Below are 19,196 nucleotides of genomic sequence, written 5' to 3'. Positions count from 1 at the left end.
TGATTGATATGTAAACCTGTATCTCTTGAATGACCAGGAGTCTACTGTACTTCTTGATTCATAATGTCAGTAAACATCTTGAGGAGTTCATGGTTCAATCGCTAGTTTCAGGGCTTCTTCAATACAGCATGATGTTCATTTTGTAACTGATTGTCTCATTTAGAGTGAAATAGACAATACAGCACTGTGTGCATAGAGGCAAGGGTATGCAGAGTGATTGGCAGCTCTAAAGCATCCAATCAGTGAACGGTCGCAGTTGTGGATGGATGTGCTGTGAGTGGACTAGCTCTCAGTCAGACCCACCCCTCGATCCTCCTAATATGGCTACCTCAGGTTCCACAAACTAAACTTGACAAGAGGGTCCGGCTGCAGACCGCTGGAGCTTTTTTTGAATGTGGTCCATGTCCCATCCACTAACGTGGAGGAGGTGGGGTTTATGACAGATACAGCAGCCAACCACCAGGGGGCGATCAAGATGATTTGGCTTAACTTTTGGGGAGCTGTCATGTCCTCCATCTTTATGTACAGTCTAGTGGATACTTGGGCATGGAGACTTGAATGTATAACGACACCAGGCCACATTCATAGGTTCACTAGCTTCATCAGTAAAGAGGAGTGTCTGTAAAGCGTGAGTTCACAGTCTGAGAGAATGCAAGGTATTTAAATAATTTTTCCTTTTTGAGTGTGCACAGCCTTGCTTGTCTTTTTCATTTTCCCTGGACATGAACTGTTTAAAATTGAATACCAAACTGGACAAATGGGGATGTTCTAAACCCTTTGAGCAGTAGTGTAGTTTCAGACATCTGCTTCGACTCGGAAGCATGTCACCTCCAGAAGTTCTTACACGATTCCCAGGTTGTCGGCTGCATCAAAGACGACAAGGAGGTGGAGTACAAAGACGTGTTCGAGAGCTTTCTAGGATGGTGCGATAGAAACCAGCTGCAGATCAACATCTGGATCATCAAGGAGCTGGTCATTCCCAGTCGAACAATGTTGTCAAATGTCAGATGTTAGTGAAGCGGTGAAGGATTTGAGAGGAAGAAAGGACTCAAACCAGGCCACAAAATGTCAGGAAGGTCAAGACTAAAGAAATCCACAATGAAACAACTACATGACACTTGAGTTTGGATGTTAGACTTGTGTCTATAAAGTGTGAAACTTAAAGAGCAAAACATCCCAGAAACGTGAATGGAAGAAACTGAAGCTCGGGAAGGGGAGGTTTAGATTCACTGATTTGAACGGAGCTGTGCATTAAAGGTACCTTGACACGTGACGGTAAATAACCCACCTCTGCAGGGCAGGGTTAAAAGGCCTGTCCCCTTCTCTTCTCTCAGTCAGGTGGGTCTCTTCTTCTGGTGACAATAACAGCTTAAAGTCTTAAAATAGCACAGATCTTTATGTGGATTTATGAGTTGTCTGTCTCTCTTCTGGAGGCAGAATGTGAGCCTACAGGTTTGGTGCTACTGAAGGGCTAACCGCTAATTTTCATGGCCGTATAAGTATAGGGTGAACTGGTTCTTCCCTCAGCAGCAGCATAACTTTTTGGTTGCTTTGCCCGTTTTTTTTTTCTGGATGATTTATTTTTATTCATGCCTGAAGCACCAATCCCCTGACAGAGGGCACTTTTTCTAATTCCCCCCACTGTCCGCTCTGTCCCACTTGACAGTTGACAGCCGCAACAACACGTCGCCTCTCGCACTGCTTCTTTTTATTAGTGATCCGCTGCTGTGGCACCAAATAACACTGTTTTCTGGCCGTCCACCTCCCCACAGGCGAGTCTGTGTCAGTGTCTGAGAAGTGAGGTTTTTTTTCTTCTCTCACCTGTCGGAACGAAAGAACAATTGGATGCCAGGGTCATTAATATACGGATCAGCATTCATGAGGTGATTTGCATTGACTATTTATTTTTAAAATGGTCATGTACAGGGCGGGATATGAGGCCCACAGAACCCCCTGACAGAGGGCCCCAACACCAAGTTTTCCTCATGAGGAACAACAGGACCTCTGGAAAAAATAGGAACGTCACACAAAAAAATGTGTGTCCATATTTCAGACATGTTCAACATTTTTTTAATTAATGTCCCCTTTCACCCATCCAAGCAATTTCTGTGCTTTTTGAAAGGTACATAATTGTAGTCGTGTAATTTTAGTCGTGTATACTGATGACAGTGAAAGTAAAATTATTTCAATCTAGTATTTCCCATAACCATATGTAAAAATGTAGACAAAAAGATTTCCATGCCTAACAACTTAAGACACACAGCTTGCCTTGCAGGTTTGATGCAGCTTTCTCCTATAGGTTAAAGCCCCAGTGTGTAATTTTTGTACTTTTCTGGCGGCATCTGGTGGTAATGTTGCAAACCGTTCCCAGCTGAGCACCTGATAGGGGACACTTTATGGTGGCGCACCACTAAGTCCATTTCCGGTTTCCTGCTGCACTGGAAATTCAAGGCGATTACGACTTACTCTGGCCCGTTTTCTGCAACAGTATTTATTGCTGCGTTCCATTATACCCCGGAACTCAGACCCCGGAGGTCAGGGTGGTGATTTCTTTTCGCATCTCCTGAGTCCCAGTGGAACCGGAACGCAGCACAACACGACGTAGCACACATGGCGACTTACACAGAGGTCGGGTCCCCCTCATGTTACTACATTTAACTCATTCAAAGTCGACGAAAAAACATGGTTTCTTTGTTGCAGATGATTATACATATATGAACACATAGTTATGGACAATATATTCAATTTCTGTTAATACGTTCTTCTAAATATTACACACTGTAGCTTCAATGTTGCCTGGTAGGTTTTAGGAAATAGTGAGAGGGAAAGTGATTGGGTCTTTAACCAATATGGTTTTTAAACATTAAAACACAAAGACTTGTAAGCAGCCATCCACTGTCAGGATATTAAGTAAACACTAGCTTTACGTGTTTATTGTGTGGAGCACTGAGTTAAATGGAAACTGACATAAAACCCTCTAAATATATATCTGTGATTTATCTGTGAGAAATAGCCCACATTTTGCTGCATCATATTTATTTAAACTTCTTTAAATTCTGCAACTAGTTCAGCATGCACAGGTTATTCTTGGTACATTAAAGCGGACACATAATTCTATTATCAATGTAAAGTTTGCTCATACGCGACCAGGACAGTTCTGGTCAATTACACACGAGAGATGTAGAAGAAGTGTCTCGGTGCTTCTGCCACGTTGTTGTCTTTCACTCTGATTGTCTGTCGGTGTCGTGTGAGTGATGGACAGTGGTGATCGTCACGTCCATCCCATCACAGGACCTTTAGTGACACCTACAGTTCAGTAGCCTCTTCTACACCTTTTGACGTCCAAACTCAGGCTTGGTATTAAAATGGACTTGTTCCTATCAGTCATAGTGTTTTTCGAATGTCCGTTATTAAGGTGAGTTTTAAGTTCGCTGCAATTTATGATGCTGGTGCTAGTCACAGCAATAGTTGGACATGCATCAGGCATGTTGGATGTGAAGCCTATGTCTGACTGTTACTTGAAGTAAAATCACATGATCACACTGGATCTGAGGTAGACGTGGGGACAATGATCCACAGGTCAGTGTCTGGACTCCAACACAAAGTTCAGACAGTCATAGAAATAACAGTGCAAACGTTAAAAATCAACTCTACAGTTTGTCATTTCTACATCTATCATCCAGGTTGTCCTTTGCAGCTGCTGTAAATGGAAAGAAAAATGAGAGCAAAGATTCGAGTCTCAGTTAGACATGGTCATTATTTATTTCATATCATAATCCCCTGTTGTGTATTTGTCAAATTGACCAATGCACCTTTGAATATATTGTTTATTATTTCCTAAAAGAAGAAAAGAAAAGGAATTGAAATGTAAAATTTGAGTGTATCATATTTTTTTTACTTGTTGACTCCAGGTTCCAGCAGGTTCCAGGGTGTTCGTATTATACATCATAATGGCTGGAAAAAGAGCATTACTGTACAGTATTTGTGGCAATACTTTACCTTACATGATTAATAACGTATAAAGATGGTCACACTTACAATAGATGACTCCCAAATGTTGTTCTGCACTCTGGAAATACTCTTTTGACATAAAAAGATATTACTCTTTAAAAATTGTAAACAAAATATCCAGTCGAATCATAAATCAAAATCAGTTCAATTTCCTCACGTCATTTAATACTGCATCCACCAAAACTACAGCACAAGCTGCTTAGAACAGCATACAGTGCTTATAGCCCAGTAAATAAACAAGTAAATGTCCAAATTATCTCGGTTCACATTCAACTTAATTCAATATCAAGTTGCACAATCGTGCAACACGTGCTGCTGTGCGTCTGGTTCGGGGGCCTCAGGTCCAGCCTCCGTGTGGCTCTCAGCTGTGGTTCTGCTGTGCGTCTGGTTCGGGGGCCTCAGGTCCAGCCTCCGTGTGGCTCTCAGCTGTGCACTGGGAGCCCACGGCTGAGTCCCTGCCCTTGGCTGCGACCTCACTCTGAGCTCGGATCTGTTTCTCCCTCTCCAAAGCTTTCTCCATCTCTGTGTAGTAGTCAAGAGCCTTGCGGACTGGGTTGATAATGTGTTGCTGCAGAACAAAAAAATAACAATTGACTACATCTTCCAGAGCAACCAATACCCCAAAATGATCTACACAGTATATATGTATATATTTGTTTGTTTGATTTTTAACATAAATGACCTCCAGGCAGGGGAAGAGGTTTGCCAGTTCGATGAAGAGAGGCAGAAGGACAAATCTGATGAAGCCTGTTTGGGATGAAGGCTTTGTTACTTTGTCCCGATCCATGAAGGGGGTGACTGGAAGACCCTCTAGTTTCTCCACGTCACTCTGAGGACAGACACATGGAACTGCTGGGATTAATGGGACCAGTTTTTATTTTAATTTAATTTTTTATCAACCATAATTTGAATCAACTTCAATTCACACCTCAGAAAATTAGGTTCAAATTAGGGTTAGAAATTACAATAAATATGACATACACACAATTGATTTTCAGATTGGATCATGACAGGCAAACACGGAAACAATCCGTAACGGCGTTGTTGCATGTCTTGTCTTTACATGCAGTCTGTCGGAAGCAGTACCTGGTTGTAGAATTCCTGCAGAAGACAGTCCAGCCAGGGCTCGGCCACCTCCATGGGCCGCGCCTCGTTGGATATGTCACTCACTTTGATGAGGATCATCATCAGCTGCAGACACAAGGAGACGTTACCAACATTTTACTGCATTTTACGTAGTGTCTTTAAAGGTGACAAAATCACCTTTTCTGTGTTTGGCACATAAATGTGTGTATCGGTTGAGCCTGCCAGCCCACAAACTGGGAAATAAGACCACCCTGTGCTTGTGAGCTGGTTAAACCCGACAGCTTGGCTCTGAACAACTGGTTCAGATATCTCTCTCACTGTGATGTCACAGTCGGACCCCTTTGGGGTAACCCCACCTGCAATCTGAGAATCTCCACTTCTCTGCTGAGGGGCCGTGACATTTCCTACACATTTTGAAATCGGTTGACCAATCACAAAAGACTCGGCAGGCTGGCCAATCAGAGCAGACTGGTGTTTATTGGGAGGCGGGGCTAAATGAAATCCAGGCGTTTTAGACAGAGGGTGAAAAGAGGAGCTGCAGGAATTGGCAGTATGAGACAATGATGCCTTTTCTGAACATTAGAGCATGTAAACCTTATCAAGTGGTAACCCAAATTAAAGTATGAACCTGAATATGAGCTTCGTATGTCACCTTTAACGTATGTCATGGGACAGGACAATGTCATAAAGTAAATACCAGCCTAAATATAATAATAGCATAGATCAGGGTTGAGAGAAAACATTTCACACAAATACAACAGAAACATGATACAATTTTTTTTTTAATCAAACTCAATCTCTGTATGTCATTGTATATAAATGAATGAAGTAATAATTCATGGTATGAAAAAAATCTGTTTACACATTGTGCAAATGTGATGCTGTCTCTCAGCTGGCCTGGACATGATAATGCATTGATTTGCATCAACTCAAACATGCTCAGTGTCTTCATATGGTAAACAGACGTGACAATCCCACAGATGAGTGGTTCCAGTGTGTTCAGTTACGTTTACTGCAGCATTTCTAATGCGACGATGACTAATATATAACAATATCCCCTGGGGACGATCGTCCAATACAAGCACTAAGTAAATGCATTGAGGAAATCAAGGACTGGATGCATCAGCATTTTCTTCAAATAAACAAAGAGAAAACAGACATAAGTGTTTTTTTCGGAGCCAAGGATCAGCGATCTAAAGTTAGCACCCAGCTTCAAACGGTAATGTTAAGAACCACAGAACAAGCCGGAAATCCGGGCGTAGTCATGGACTCAGACCTGAACTTCAACAATCCCATGAAAATGATGTCCTCGCAGGTCTTCCTAAAAAGTCATCAGACAGCTGCAGTGAATTCAGACCGCAGCTGCTCGAGTCCTCACCAAGACCAAAGAAGTAGATCATATCACTCCAGTCCTCCGATCTTTAAACTGGCTTCCTGTTTGTCAAAGAATTGACTTCAAAATACTACTGTTGGTTTACAAAGCACCGCAAGGTTTAGGGCCAAAATACATTTCTGATCTTCTGCTTTGCTGTGACGTCTCCGGTCGTCTGGGACACGTCTGCTCTCTGTCTCCAGAGTCAGAACTAAACATGGAGAGGCAGCGTTCAGTTTCTATGCTCCACATATCTGGAACAAACTGTAGAAAACTGCAGGACAGCTGCGACTCTCAGTTCCTTTACATCAAGACTGAAGACTTTTCTGTCTGCCTCTGCCTTTCAGTACATAAACTATCTTTGCATTTCTTTTTACTGCACTGTAACTTTAACACCTGTCTAATTCTACTTTAACATGTTTTCATTTTCTCTTTCAATTATTGTTTTTTAATGTGATTTTATGTGTTTCTTCCCAACGCTTGTAATGTTTTATGTGAAGCACTTTGAATTGCCTTGTTGTTGAAATGTGCTATACAAATACACTTGCCTTGCCTTGCCTTGCCTAACGTAAGAATTAAAGATTCAATCAAATAAAAGTCAGTTTGGCAAACTTATTTTGTCTATTACTGTGTAAAAAAGTAGTTTATTCTTTTGTTCTTACTTTCTTTCAAATACAAAAGAAGATGACACTTGCCAAACATGACGTTGCATGAAATTCTTAATGCCTGTGCCCATTGATCACGTTGCCACAGTGTCGAGTTCTGTTGTGTTCACGCCTGCTGTCCCCTTACCACGTCTTTGTGGTCCGTGTTGGTGAAGTCGAAGGAAGGCAGGATGGACTTGAACTTGTTGAGAATGTCATTGTGTCTCGTCATGTCAGTGGCCAGAATGCATCTGCGATGACAACGGAAAAGGAAAGCGTTCTGCGTATTGTCGAGTCATCGTGAGGAAATAACGTGAGAAAATGTGCACGATCTTACTTGATGATTCCCTCCCTTATCCGTTTGTATTGATCCATGGACAGATTTCTGAAGATGTTGCACTCTGTCTGCACAACAGACAATCCTTGTGTCTTTTTTTGTTAAACTAAAACGTTTGATTTACGGCAACTTAGACAAAGAGTTTTCCTCAATACCTTCTCCAGTAGCTCAAAAGCTACAGCACAGTGATGGTTCTCCAGCGGAGAGATGTCATTGTAGCGAAGAGCTAGTTCGGTTCTGGCGTTGATCTGAAATGGAAAAAGGTCAGAGGTCAATTTGGTGCTTTTGATTAGAATTCAACATTGTTAATTTAGGTACATCAGGGACCGTATCTCCATTACATGATATGTCCACCAGGATGCACTGACAACTTTTTCCCACACATTTCATGGAAAGGTGGAGTTCTATTTTCACACCTGATAGGCATTGTTGTACCCTGTGTGGTCGAGGTCGTGGCACACTGCAGAGGTCAGCATGATCAGCAGGTCGATGCCGTCCATTTTGCTCCTGAGGTCGGTCAGCCAGATCAGACCGTACATCTGTTCAGAGATAAACACACAGCGGAGCACAGGATGGGAACGCCATCTACTCTTATGAAAAGATTTAAGCTGCATTCAGTGATTTCCTTTGGTCCACCTTGCTATAAGCACATTTACCTACCAGGTAGTCGGTTCTGGACAGAGAGAATTCAGCAGTCTCATTGGGTCTTTGTCCTGATACCAGCTGGAACTGGGGATGACTGGAGAGTGACTCTATTCTAAATACTCCGCTGACCAGACAGACTTGTCCAGGGGCTCGGGATGGACACAGGGTCGTCCCCGTGTCAATGTGTCCTTGGGCCAGACACTGAGCCCTAAATTGCCCCCTCATCAGTGTGTGTACTATATATAGAAGCACTGTATGGTTGTGTTACTAGCAGAGTGCTAGATAAATGCAGCCCGTTCCCCATTAACTTCTGTCTGCCCTGAGGGCAAGATGTCCTTCACCAATTAGCCATCATGATTGCACTATTTCATAATTACAGACACAACTGGGCTCTCCATGATTTGCCCTGATAAAACACACACACAAACGCACACAGACGAACACACACTTACCATCTGGGTAACACAGAAGCAGTGTTTGAAGTTGTGAAAGGGGATGTTGTTGTATCTTCGGTAGACCTCGAACAGAAACTGTTGCAATACCTCGGGCTCAATGTTGAACGTGGCGTTGAAATCCAAATCTGTGTACATGACCTGCAGGAGCACCATGATCTCTGCGTCCTCCCACTGCCTGCACACACACACACACACACACACACACACACACACACACACAAAATACAACACCAGGACAGAGAGTGTCTTTCTCTTTGAGTGATGAAGGGTTTTCAATGTGTTGAGCTTAGATCAAATGCGCTCACTACGCACTTGTCTGAAATGAAAGCGAGTATAAAAAAGGTTGAAAAGCAGGTAAAGGGGTGTCTCAGCTCTTTGTAGCGTCTCACCACATGACCCACCGCATCCGCTTTCATCTCTCTTCCTTGCCCGCGTTCTATTCAAATCAAGCCAGATAAGCTGATACCTGGGACATTTTGGGAAATTTTTTTTAATATATCCTTCGATATGATGTAGTTTATTTAAAATTGCATGACCTCTCTAAAGTGCGGTTGTGGCAGAATCTTTACAGTATGTTTCACTTCAAACAGAACCAATAGGCTGTTAAGAAAAAGTCGACAGTGGTTGCAATTTTAATGCGGATGAATTAAAAACCTTAATGCGTTAATGAAGGCATCTCACAAAACAATTGATAGCAAGTGTTGTCCAAAGCTAGATATATTATTCAGCATATTCCTCTGAGCTCATTTCTTGCTCACATGTATATGTGTTCATTATCAGGAAGACATACACAAGAAATATGTTTCTATATTGTACAATATGAAAGAATCCCCTTTATTATTATTACATTTATTATGATAATGTGATTCCACAAGTTCTTGGTCTCAGCCTGCGCACCGTTCTCATATCTATCCACCTCCGTCGTCGTGGGTTTGGTTTAAAAGCAAATGAATGGGACAAATAAAACGCTGAACAAGCCCCAGTGAATGGAGAGTGCACTCTCTCTCCTTGAAGCCCACTTCGAACGGGGTGGGTTGATTAAGCCTTTTATGAAGACCCTCTTTTGATTTGCGAGCGCTCCACGGTCCCATTCATATTGAGATGAGCGTGCTAATGTGTGTAAGAGAAAAGGGCGAGGGCTCCGATCCTCATTCGAAATGCGTCAGAGGTGCTGGCTGGCCGCGGCCGCCATTAGCCGACCATCTGCCTCAGCGTCTGTACACGGGGGAAACAGGCGCACCGGTTGTTTGCCTGTGCTCTCGCCGGTGCACAGACGGCCGGCACCTCACGGTGATGAATAATGGCGCTGCAGGTGATGTTAAAACGTCTCCACCACCTTTAGGATCCTGATGTTCAGGTTTCACTCACCAGTTATCAAAGGTCGGGGTCTTTAAGTACTGCCTCACTTCTTCTGAAACCTCCAGGGAGCTGCAGGGCGACGACGTAACCATTAATGACAACGATAGTGTTACAAACACAACGTAGGACACATCATAGTTTTGGGGGCCTGTCCGTTTACCTCATTTGAAGGAACTTTTCCCGCACGTGCTCACACTCCTCCCTGGTTTTCCGCAGGGTTCTCTTGTGGTAGAAGGGCGAGGGCTTGTGAGTTCCCTCTGACAGGTCTTTAAAGAGTCCAAGCCAGCTCAGGTGCTCCACACTCTGAAAAGGAGTCAATCCAAAATGAATGACAAAATATCATGAACATCATTTTTACTGCACCGATGAGAAGAAGGGCCTTATTACAGGCTCATCATCCACACAACGTCCAGCGTTGTGGCCACAAGCTCGATAAGAAGGTAGCAACAATGACAACACAATGACCAACTGATGACATTTCACTTAAAACCGCAAGTGTCAGCCTCATGATCGCACTATGAGGAGGACCAGGAAGATCCCACCTCCCCCTCTTCACATCATGGGTGACGAGCTGGAGAGTGTGAACATCAAAATTCCTGCAGGACCCACATCACAACAGTCACGGACAGTTGTGGACTCATGGGATCTCGAGTAGATTTGTCAATGAATCATAATCCATTTTTGTAGCCATTTAACGGATCTAAGTCTAACATTCACTCAACCTTTAACGGCGTTTGGATCTCCACCAGCTCCTGAGACAAAACCTTTAGTAGCTGCACGCTCCAGCAGGTCGGTAACTTTGTGTTTTTCGCTCGGTGCTCGCCATGTGTAGCAATGGATTTATTGAATTTCGGGCCATAAACAAAAATATTGGGACACTTATCATTGTCATTTGAGCAATTGTTAGAATAAATCACTGACGAGTACAGTTTTAAATTCCAAATAAATCAAACACCCCTAAAATGTGAGAACGCCCTTTTCTGACAGTTGGCGTAATCATGCCATTGTATTATTTTGATGCGTTCCTTTCCACACATATCATGAGCAGCTCTAAAGCCACAGTACACTTTGGCCGTACCTCTAGTTTTTCCCGGAATGAATCCACTTGTTTCTTCAGCTCATACACGACTGCAGGAGTCTCACTGGCCTCGATCAGGATCTTCTTCTCCAGGCCCTGCAGTCTGAAGTCACACGCCATCAGTGTGCTCCGTGTTCACAGTGCTACACCCAAAGGCCAAATATCTGACCATTCACAAAAACTGTTTTTAACTTTTAACTAGATCCTATGGACATCATAACCTATATTCTGTTTCTATGATTTCCCACCCTGCCTACCTTTTCTCCATGGATGAGAGGTCGAATCCTAGTGCACCAGCAAGCTCCACACCTGAAATGCCAAGAGAAGAGGGAGACTGTCGACAGTTTTGGAATATATCCAAGCAGTGCGATTCCCATGGTTCAAAGGTCAAGCTACCTAGCGGCTCACTGTTGCAGTCAGCGGCCACCACCTCCAGCTTGTAGCAGGAGGTTGGACTGTTGGGCTCGAGACCCGGCGAGATGTTGATGATGTTGCCTTTGGGATTGTACAGCTTCAGGATGTCGTGAGGCCCGGCCTCGGCTGCGGAGCGGAAAAGATCTGGAAGAACAGTTCCGCATTTATTTCACACGATCCCCTCATTAAATATTTGAAGGGGTTTTTTTTTGTGCTTCTGAGGAAGACCACTTGGTGTGGTTGAAAGCACAAGAAAATGCTTTAAGAGCTCCTTCAGCTTTTTTTGTCATGCTTTTAGTGAGGGTACCACATTTTAACATGGCACTTTAATAAGGCACTTATTATAAAAGGTTTGATATTTAAATTGTGAATACCATTTTTTTCCCCGTCAAACCATCTTGGTTGATTTTCAGTGAAGTAACAGTGATTGAGGGCATCACATGGAACTGTAATTTTAAGGAACACAGTCGAAGCAGCTTACTTTTACTTCGTATGTGTGTTCAATTTACAATCAAATCATTTAAAAACCCAATCAATAGTGTTCTTGGATGTAGAGGAAAAACTCATTCACCTAACTTTATGTTATTATAATATATTTTATTATCATTCATCATATATCATCATCATTATTTGGTTCGACATGATCAAACTAAAGTTTTAAAAACACAAAATGCTTAACACAAGCTGTTGCATTAAATATAATTGTTGGGAAAAAATATTTGTTCTCAGACTGTAATAACCATTTTATCCTTAGTTTCAATAAAGTTTTCAAACAGCTGTCCATTCAAGCTCGTAGAACGTGGGGATTTATGCCTTTGTCTTGTAATCATTTCTATTAATTGTATCAAACCAGCAGTGTCAGGGTGTCTGTTACTTTGGGTAATATTAGGCAGATTTCATCAAGTTTATTCAAGTTTTTACAAACAGAACAATTTATCTGCTAATTGGGGAAATAATCAGCAGATTGATCCTTGTGAAAATAAGAATTAGCTCCATTTCACTTCAACAGTAAAATGCCACAAAGACGTTAATGCATGAGTAATAATAGTTTACCGTTATATCATTAAAACAGTCTTAGGAGTAATTTTGCTGCACTTTAAATTTGACACTTGAATTGCATGTTCCTTTACTTCACCACTTCCTCCACCACTGCCAGACCACAAACTCCCTAACACTGGGACACAACTTTGATCACATACTGTACAAGACGGTGTACATTGCTTTCCTTTGCCCGCCTCACCACTTGAATGAGAACATATATAAAGAACAACTCAATGTGACAAGTGAGGAGCTGTCAGTGGCAGCTGTATCGCTGTCTGCGGTTCAGACAAGCTGCACGACACCAACGCAGTTCTCTCCTGTGCTTGTGTGACGACTGATCTGTGAATGTAAACCCCATGTATTCATCAGGAGTCTTTGAGCTGTTAAGAATGTTTGTCTGTCCCTGATTAATCCTGTCCATAAGAAATGATGATTTGTATAAAATGACAGACCAGAAATTATATTTGCCTTCTTTCAATTAGTTGAAAATCACAGGTAGCGTGGAAGACGTTTGCCGTGGCTGCCTCTCAATTAAAGAAATGGATCATATCACAGTAGCAGATATTGACACCTGGATACGTGTGGATATGGGTTCTGTCCGACATACCACAAAGACCATGAAATACTTTTCTAAAGAGATATGTGAACTGTTTTTCCGCTCCTACCTTTAACATCCTGGGCAGGGCAATCCACCGGGAACTCAGCCTGCTCTGGTCTCCCGTTCACCGTGAAATAGAGGATTTTTGTTGCCATGTCATGAATTTGGAACCACTGTCTACACAGCGTGCACCACTGATCTGTATTTAATGTCTGCCTCACCTCATTATTTGACTGGATAACACTCCACCCCCTTGTTATTATTCTCTCCACCTCCTCTCCTGACCCTCCTTCCTTTTTACTTCCCCTGGACTGTGAAATTTTTTTCCCTGTAGCAGTAGAAATTATTAATTTAAAGTATCACCCAGTTATATATTAAAATTTGATTTGTTCAATATGGAAGCTCATTTACACCACGTGTAGAAAAAATTTCAAGTGAATTTCCTCATTTGAACAATTATCTGATTACTATTAAGCATCTCATATTTCTATTATATCATCATTATTATTAAAATATGCAATAGATTCCCAGAGGGGAAATTCACATCCCAAAAGTTGCAAAATTGTTTTTGGTTCTTCTAGGGATCCTTGGCCCGTGGGAGTGGACTGGCCAGACTTGGGCCGAGGAGCCAAGTATATACTGGGCCAGAAGATCCCCCCCCCCTCCCAAATTGCTGTATGGGATATCACAATAAATAAAATAAGGGATTAAAGAAATTAAAAGCTATTTGCATTATAAACACCTTACTACATATATGTGAAGTGTGCATTGTGAAAATGTAAAGGTAGATAATAATTAATTATGACACACTAATACATATATACATACATACTTTCCAGCCTCTAACAACAACAGCATTTAGTATGTAGGTATCTTGCAAATACAAAAATGATGCACTCTGTTGTAATGCTGATATTTATAATACAAGAATAGAATGCTGAAATCACCCCATAAATGTCTTGAACAAATTTGAATCGTTCAAATATAATTGAGATGAAACTATATTTCCCCTGGTGTCTAAGGTTATTAATTCATCCACCCATCTCCATAGTAACACTCTGTATTTACCACTATGTGTCTTGCACAAATACTGCGACTATGACACAGCCTTCAGGTACCCACCGACTGCCTCGGCCTGCCACAGATAAGATGACCTTGCATAGTGCCTGAGAACGCTCATCTTTTCAGTTTCTCAGGAGAGGACCGAAATTCCATGACAGTTATTATGTTGCTGCTCTCTGTTTGTGCTTCCTGGTGTCTGTGTTGATGAGCATCCGACAGGGGACATTTTATGGTGGTGCGCCGCCGAATCCATTTCCGGTTTCCCACAGCGCAGGAAATTCAACGCGGATGCAACGTATTCTGGACCGTTTTCTGCAACCGTAATTAATGCTGCATTCCTTATACATCGGAGCCGCTCGAAACTCGGACCCCGGACCCCAGAAGTCAGGGTGGTGTTTTTTTTTTTTCGACCCCCCGAGTTGCAGTGGAACTGGAATGCAGCACAACACGACACAGCAAACATGGCGATTTACACGGAGGCCGGGTCTAATGTTATTAAATTCAACTCATTCAAAGTTGACAAAAGAACATATACATATACATATACGAACACCTAGTTATATATAATATATTCAATTTCTGTGAATACTAAATATTACACACTGTAGCTTTAAAGTCGAGGGTACTGCAGTGCTTGAGTTCTTGTCATGAATTTGGAACCACTGTCTACACAGCGTGCACCACTGATATGTATTTAATGTCTCACCTCATTATTTGACTGGATAACACTGCACCCCCTTGTTATTATTCTCTCCACCTCCTCTTCTGACCCTCCTTCCTTTTTACTTCCCCTGGACTGTGACATTTTATTCCCTATAGCAGTAGAAATTATTAATTTAAAGTACCACCAAGTTATTTATTAGAATTTGATTTGTCATATATGGAAGCTCATTTACACCACTTGCAGAAAAAAAATCTCAAGTGAATTTCCTCATTTGAACAATTATCTGATAACTATTGAGCATCTGATACTACTTTAATATCATCATTATTATCAAAAGACGTGATAGATTCCCAGAGGGGAACTTCACATCCCAAAAGTTGCAAAATTATTCTAAATACATGTTTGTGGTTCTTCTTGGGATCCTTGGCCCGTGGGAGTGGACTGGCCGGACGAGGAGCCAAGTATATACTGGGCCAGAGGACAAATTGCTGTCTGGGATATCACAATAAATAAAATAAGGGATTAGAGAAATTAAAGGTATTTGCGTTATAAAGTCCACCACCTTACTACTGCTGTTGACAGGACATTCCCTCTCCGCGCCGTTAGATGGCGCTGTGGCGGGTGCACGGCTGTAGATGACGCTCAGGCGAACCTTCCCCCCGCGCGGCTTTCTTTCGTTGAGCGGTCACCGCGTGTGCAACCGGAAGACCAGTCCAACGTGGTGTCAAGTTAGCGGAGAGTCGTGCTGCCCCTCTGTCTTTCTACTGGTAACGTGTCCGCCGATGTCTCTGATTAAGTGAAATGACCGAGAGTACAGCGGAGACGGCGGCCCAGCCCGCCAAGCAGCTGCTGGCGCTGAACCCCAAGCAAGAGACCGAGTTCAAGAAGAAGGTCCAGGAGGTGAAGAAGAAGAAGAACAAATCGGGCAAGGTGGGTCGAGAGGAAGAAAAAAAAAAACCCGACAAACGTGGAGCGATTAAAAAAAAAAACTTAGTTAGCCCAACGATACAGTTTGTGTCATGGTCGAGAACTGCCATTTAGGCAGCTACAGGTAACACACGGCGCCCATAGCGCCAGTGTTTCCACACGGACCAGTGTTTTAGCAGTTAGCTAATTAAAATGGCGACTCGCCTGCGTCTGATAAGTGCGTAACACGGAGACCCGTGAAGCTAGCTGCGCTCCGGCTAGCTGCGCTAGCGCGCGTCACGCAGCGCGTGCATACATGTGGGGTCGCGCATCGCAGTTTGAACCAGATGACCAGCGCGGCATCAACCGTCGTCCAGGGGGCCAGTCGTAGCGTGCACAGGTGTGTAACACGTGGCTGGAGGTATAATGAAATGCAGGACAGATTCTGGCTCTTCTTCACAGATGTCACGTGTTACCGTACCGTGTGAGAGCCCGTCTTTTGTGTGCCCCTCCTCAGGTGAGCCCTCTGACCCCAGGAGTGATCTATGTGGGCCACCTGCCGCAGGGGCTGTTCGAGCCCCAGCTCAGGTCTTACTTCGGACAGTTCGGGAAGGTGTCGAGGCTGCGGCTGTCCAGGAGTAAGAAGGTAAGGCGGTACACAATCACATATCTTATGTGTCTTATGGGACTTTGAGGTACCCATGACGACCGGGGAGGAGAATTGATGAAAGAGGATTGTGGCTTTTCCTAACGTGGCTTTTAATAAAACACCCGTGCCGTCGGTGAAGATGAGATATACCTTTATTGGGCCCACAGTGGGGAAATTTGGGCAGCTCAGCTCGATCTCGCTGATACTTCTCCCTCTGTCACCGGCGGTTTGGCTCAGACTGAAAATGATCCCAGATGTGACCGTGATCTGCGGTCAGACAACTGATCCTAGAGTATTTTTGGTGCGTTTAAGCTTATCGCCTGCTCGCTCATTTGCACAGTGATAAAACCCACGTGCCAACAGAAACATGAGGAAATGTGGAATGTGTATTAAATGGAAAAGTGTTTTTGTGTAAGCCAGCGTAACGTGTGCTATGAGACAACTCGGACGTGTGATGTTCACCAGTTTTCTGCCTGTTCCATCCGCAGACAGGTGGGAGCAAAGGCTATGCGTTCATAGAGTTCGACTGCGATGAAGTGGCAAAAATTGTCGCAGAGACAATGAACAACTACCTCATGGGAGAGAGACTCATCAAATGTGAGTATTGTTTATGTCCGAGCCTGTCAATGACCAGCACGATTTCTGTTTCCAAGATACAAGTCATGTTGTCGCTACCTGACACACACACACGGATTAAAGCAGATTATAAAAGAAAACCTAATGTAAGTAGTGCTGTAAAAGGTAATCCATGGGTAATCGACTGCTAAACGAATCGCCAACTATTTTGACAATATTTTCAAATAGTTTCAATTAAAGAAAAAGTCAAAATTCTATATATTCAGCTTCTTAAATGTGAATATTTTCTTTATACTTTGCTCCTCTATGACAGTTAACTGAATATCTTTGGTTTGTGGACAAAACAAAAACGTCATTTTGGGAAACACGATTGACAGTTTTTGCCATTTTATGGACCAAAAACTTAATCGAGAATAGTTGTAGCCCTAAATGTGAGTGCCACTGATACAAATAGAATTATCATATAGTCAGTATTAAGGTATGTTCACATTAAATATTACCACAAAACCATTATTTTCTGTTTTAGTTTCACAGCCCATGCCAACCTTTACACTTGTTGCCTTTTCCTGTTTCCACAGGTCATGTGATGGCACCAGAGAAAGTGCACGAGAAGATGTTTGTCGGCTCCGAAAGGGAATTTAAGAAACCCTCACACCCTGCCGTGGCACGCTACAACAAGCAGCGCACAGCCGAGCAGCTCGAGAAGATGAAGGGGAAACTCCTGCGGAAAGAAACGAAGCTCCGCAAGAGGCTGGCAGCACACGGCATCGAATACGACTTCCCCGGATTTGTAAGTGTTATGTGTATTTGTGTTGGATAAATAGTAAACACTGATCATGTGGAGCTTCAGATTAAGAATTTAAGCAAGATTCATCACCTAGAAACATCAGGTGAATCATGAAAAATCCTCTTCCAGTCAGAGCGTTGGTTTTTATGTGCTCAACATACTAGAGGTGATCTCCGTGGACTCATGCTGTGTTTGCATCATGTTAATTCTAGTGCTCGTTTTGCTTTTGCAGGCTTCCCAGGTGCCTCTGAAGAAAAAGTCATCCGACTCCATGGACGCGTCAACATGTAGCGACGTAAGGCCAACACTAGTGAAATGCCATTTCATTTTGGCACAGACTGAAAATGACCCCAGGTGTATCAGTGGCCTGCGGTCAGATAACTGTGCCCATAGTACTGTGGTGCATTAAGCTTATTGCGTGTGTCTTTTGGTGGCCGCGTGATAAAACCCATGTACCAACATACCAAAAAACAAAGGGAAAACTTGAAACCAGATAAATCATAAATCATCATAGCACCACATTGGTCGTGTGTGGGCTGATAAACTTCTCTTTTCCACTGCAGGACACCACACCGTTCTGCACCCCCTCCCTCCTGGAGAGGAGGAAGTCCATGGTGATCGGCGACGACGATGTGGACGACGAGATTGTCATTAAGATCCCAGATGTAGAGAAAGACGAAGAGTGCTCCTCAGAGGAGGAGGAAGACTGTGGACAGGACGAGGAGTTGGAGGGCGAAGAAGCCTCCGAGGAGGCCACAGAGGAGAAGTGAAAGCCCTCACTGTCTCATAGTGGACTTGAGCTGCGAGAGCTGAGATGGCACACGTTAAAGATAATGTATTTGAGAGTGACGAGGACAACGTTGAACTGTGCTCACGAATAGGTGTCTTTCTGTGTGTTGAAATCCCATTACAATGTAGAGAGAATCTCTTACGACAGAGTTCACTGTAATTGTGGGTAGATGGTGAGCATCGTGAGCGCTGTTCACGAAAATCATCATCATGAGCCCGATTAATGGGTCAAAAGCTTTTCCTGTATGTGTTTGACAAAGGTTGCGTCTGTCTTTGAGCAGTTGTTTCATTTGCAGTACCAGGCTCTAAGTGTTGATGTATATAAGAAGAAGCAACACTGTGTTGTGCTCCATAACCACACTTGTTTAAAAGGCTGGTGGAATTTATTAATGTTATGGTCTTTAATAATAAACGACGTCAGAATAGTTCCCCTGACAGTATCTTCAGTACACTGGAAGATAAAAAAACACGCATGCACACCGGCAGTAAAATACTGAAGACATTTTAATGAAACTCATGTCTAAAAAGTAAAATGTCTGTCACAGTCATGGCTGATGGGACACTTGAATACAACCATACCATCTTTCAAGACAGTAATATTGTCTGTGATTTTGCTGCACCGACAGGTTTGAGTGCCACTCACTTACATTGGGATTGTAAGTAGTTGCCTTCAGTGACTCAGTGAAATTAACTATTTTTCCCCCCCACAACCAAATGAAAGGT

The 19,196-nt window shown here is 43.0% G+C and overlaps 2 protein-coding genes and 2 non-coding genes across 6 annotated transcripts; 3 read left to right on the top strand and 1 right to left on the bottom strand.

Annotated features, from left to right (window-relative positions):
- Positions 1-3,737: 3,737 nt before the first annotated feature.
- On the bottom strand, positions 3,738-13,251 carry si:dkey-219c10.4 (high affinity cGMP-specific 3',5'-cyclic phosphodiesterase 9A). 3 transcript variants are annotated; one of them, XM_047337473.1, is made up of 15 exons: positions 13,108-13,251; positions 11,384-11,545; positions 11,245-11,296; positions 10,988-11,090; positions 10,070-10,212; positions 9,919-9,978; positions 8,548-8,725; positions 7,867-7,989; positions 7,606-7,698; positions 7,451-7,518; positions 7,262-7,364; positions 5,098-5,202; positions 4,694-4,840; positions 4,342-4,579; positions 3,738-4,249 (listed from the first exon to the last, which is right to left on the bottom strand). In XM_047337473.1, the coding sequence occupies exons 1-14, from the start codon at positions 13,193-13,195 to the stop codon at positions 4,373-4,375; spliced, it is 1,632 nt and encodes a 543-aa protein (XP_047193429.1). In that variant the 5' UTR covers positions 13,196-13,251; the 3' UTR covers positions 3,738-4,249; positions 4,342-4,372. The 3 variants fall into 3 exon arrangements, with proteins under 3 accessions (XP_047193429.1, XP_047193430.1, XP_047193431.1); XM_047337474.1 differs by having other exon boundaries at positions 11,396-11,545; XM_047337475.1 differs by lacking the exons at positions 11,384-11,545; positions 13,108-13,251 and having other exon boundaries at positions 10,988-11,151; positions 11,245-11,262.
- A 2,201-nt stretch (positions 13,252-15,452) lies between these two features.
- On the top strand, positions 15,453-18,901 carry nifk (nucleolar protein interacting with the FHA domain of MKI67). Its single transcript, XM_035651178.2, has 6 exons — positions 15,453-15,696; positions 16,190-16,318; positions 16,810-16,918; positions 17,476-17,687; positions 17,917-17,979; positions 18,248-18,901. The coding sequence occupies exons 1-6, from the start codon at positions 15,568-15,570 to the stop codon at positions 18,452-18,454; spliced, it is 849 nt and encodes a 282-aa protein (XP_035507071.1). The 5' UTR covers positions 15,453-15,567; the 3' UTR covers positions 18,455-18,901.
- On the top strand, positions 16,555-16,686 carry LOC118283239. The gene has a single exon (XR_004784464.1). It is a non-coding gene; the product is annotated as a small nucleolar RNA ACA64 (small nucleolar RNA).
- LOC118283238 lies at positions 18,018-18,148 on the top strand. Its single transcript, XR_004784463.1, has one exon. It is a non-coding gene; the product is annotated as a small nucleolar RNA ACA64 (small nucleolar RNA).
- Positions 18,902-19,196: the final 295 nt, after the last annotated feature.

The sequence above is a fragment of the Scophthalmus maximus genome, chromosome 14 (assembly GCF_022379125.1).
Source record: "Scophthalmus maximus strain ysfricsl-2021 chromosome 14, ASM2237912v1, whole genome shotgun sequence".
Taxonomy (NCBI): Eukaryota; Metazoa; Chordata; class Actinopteri; order Pleuronectiformes; family Scophthalmidae; genus Scophthalmus; species Scophthalmus maximus.
This window is presented reverse-complemented; position numbering and strand designations above follow the sequence as displayed.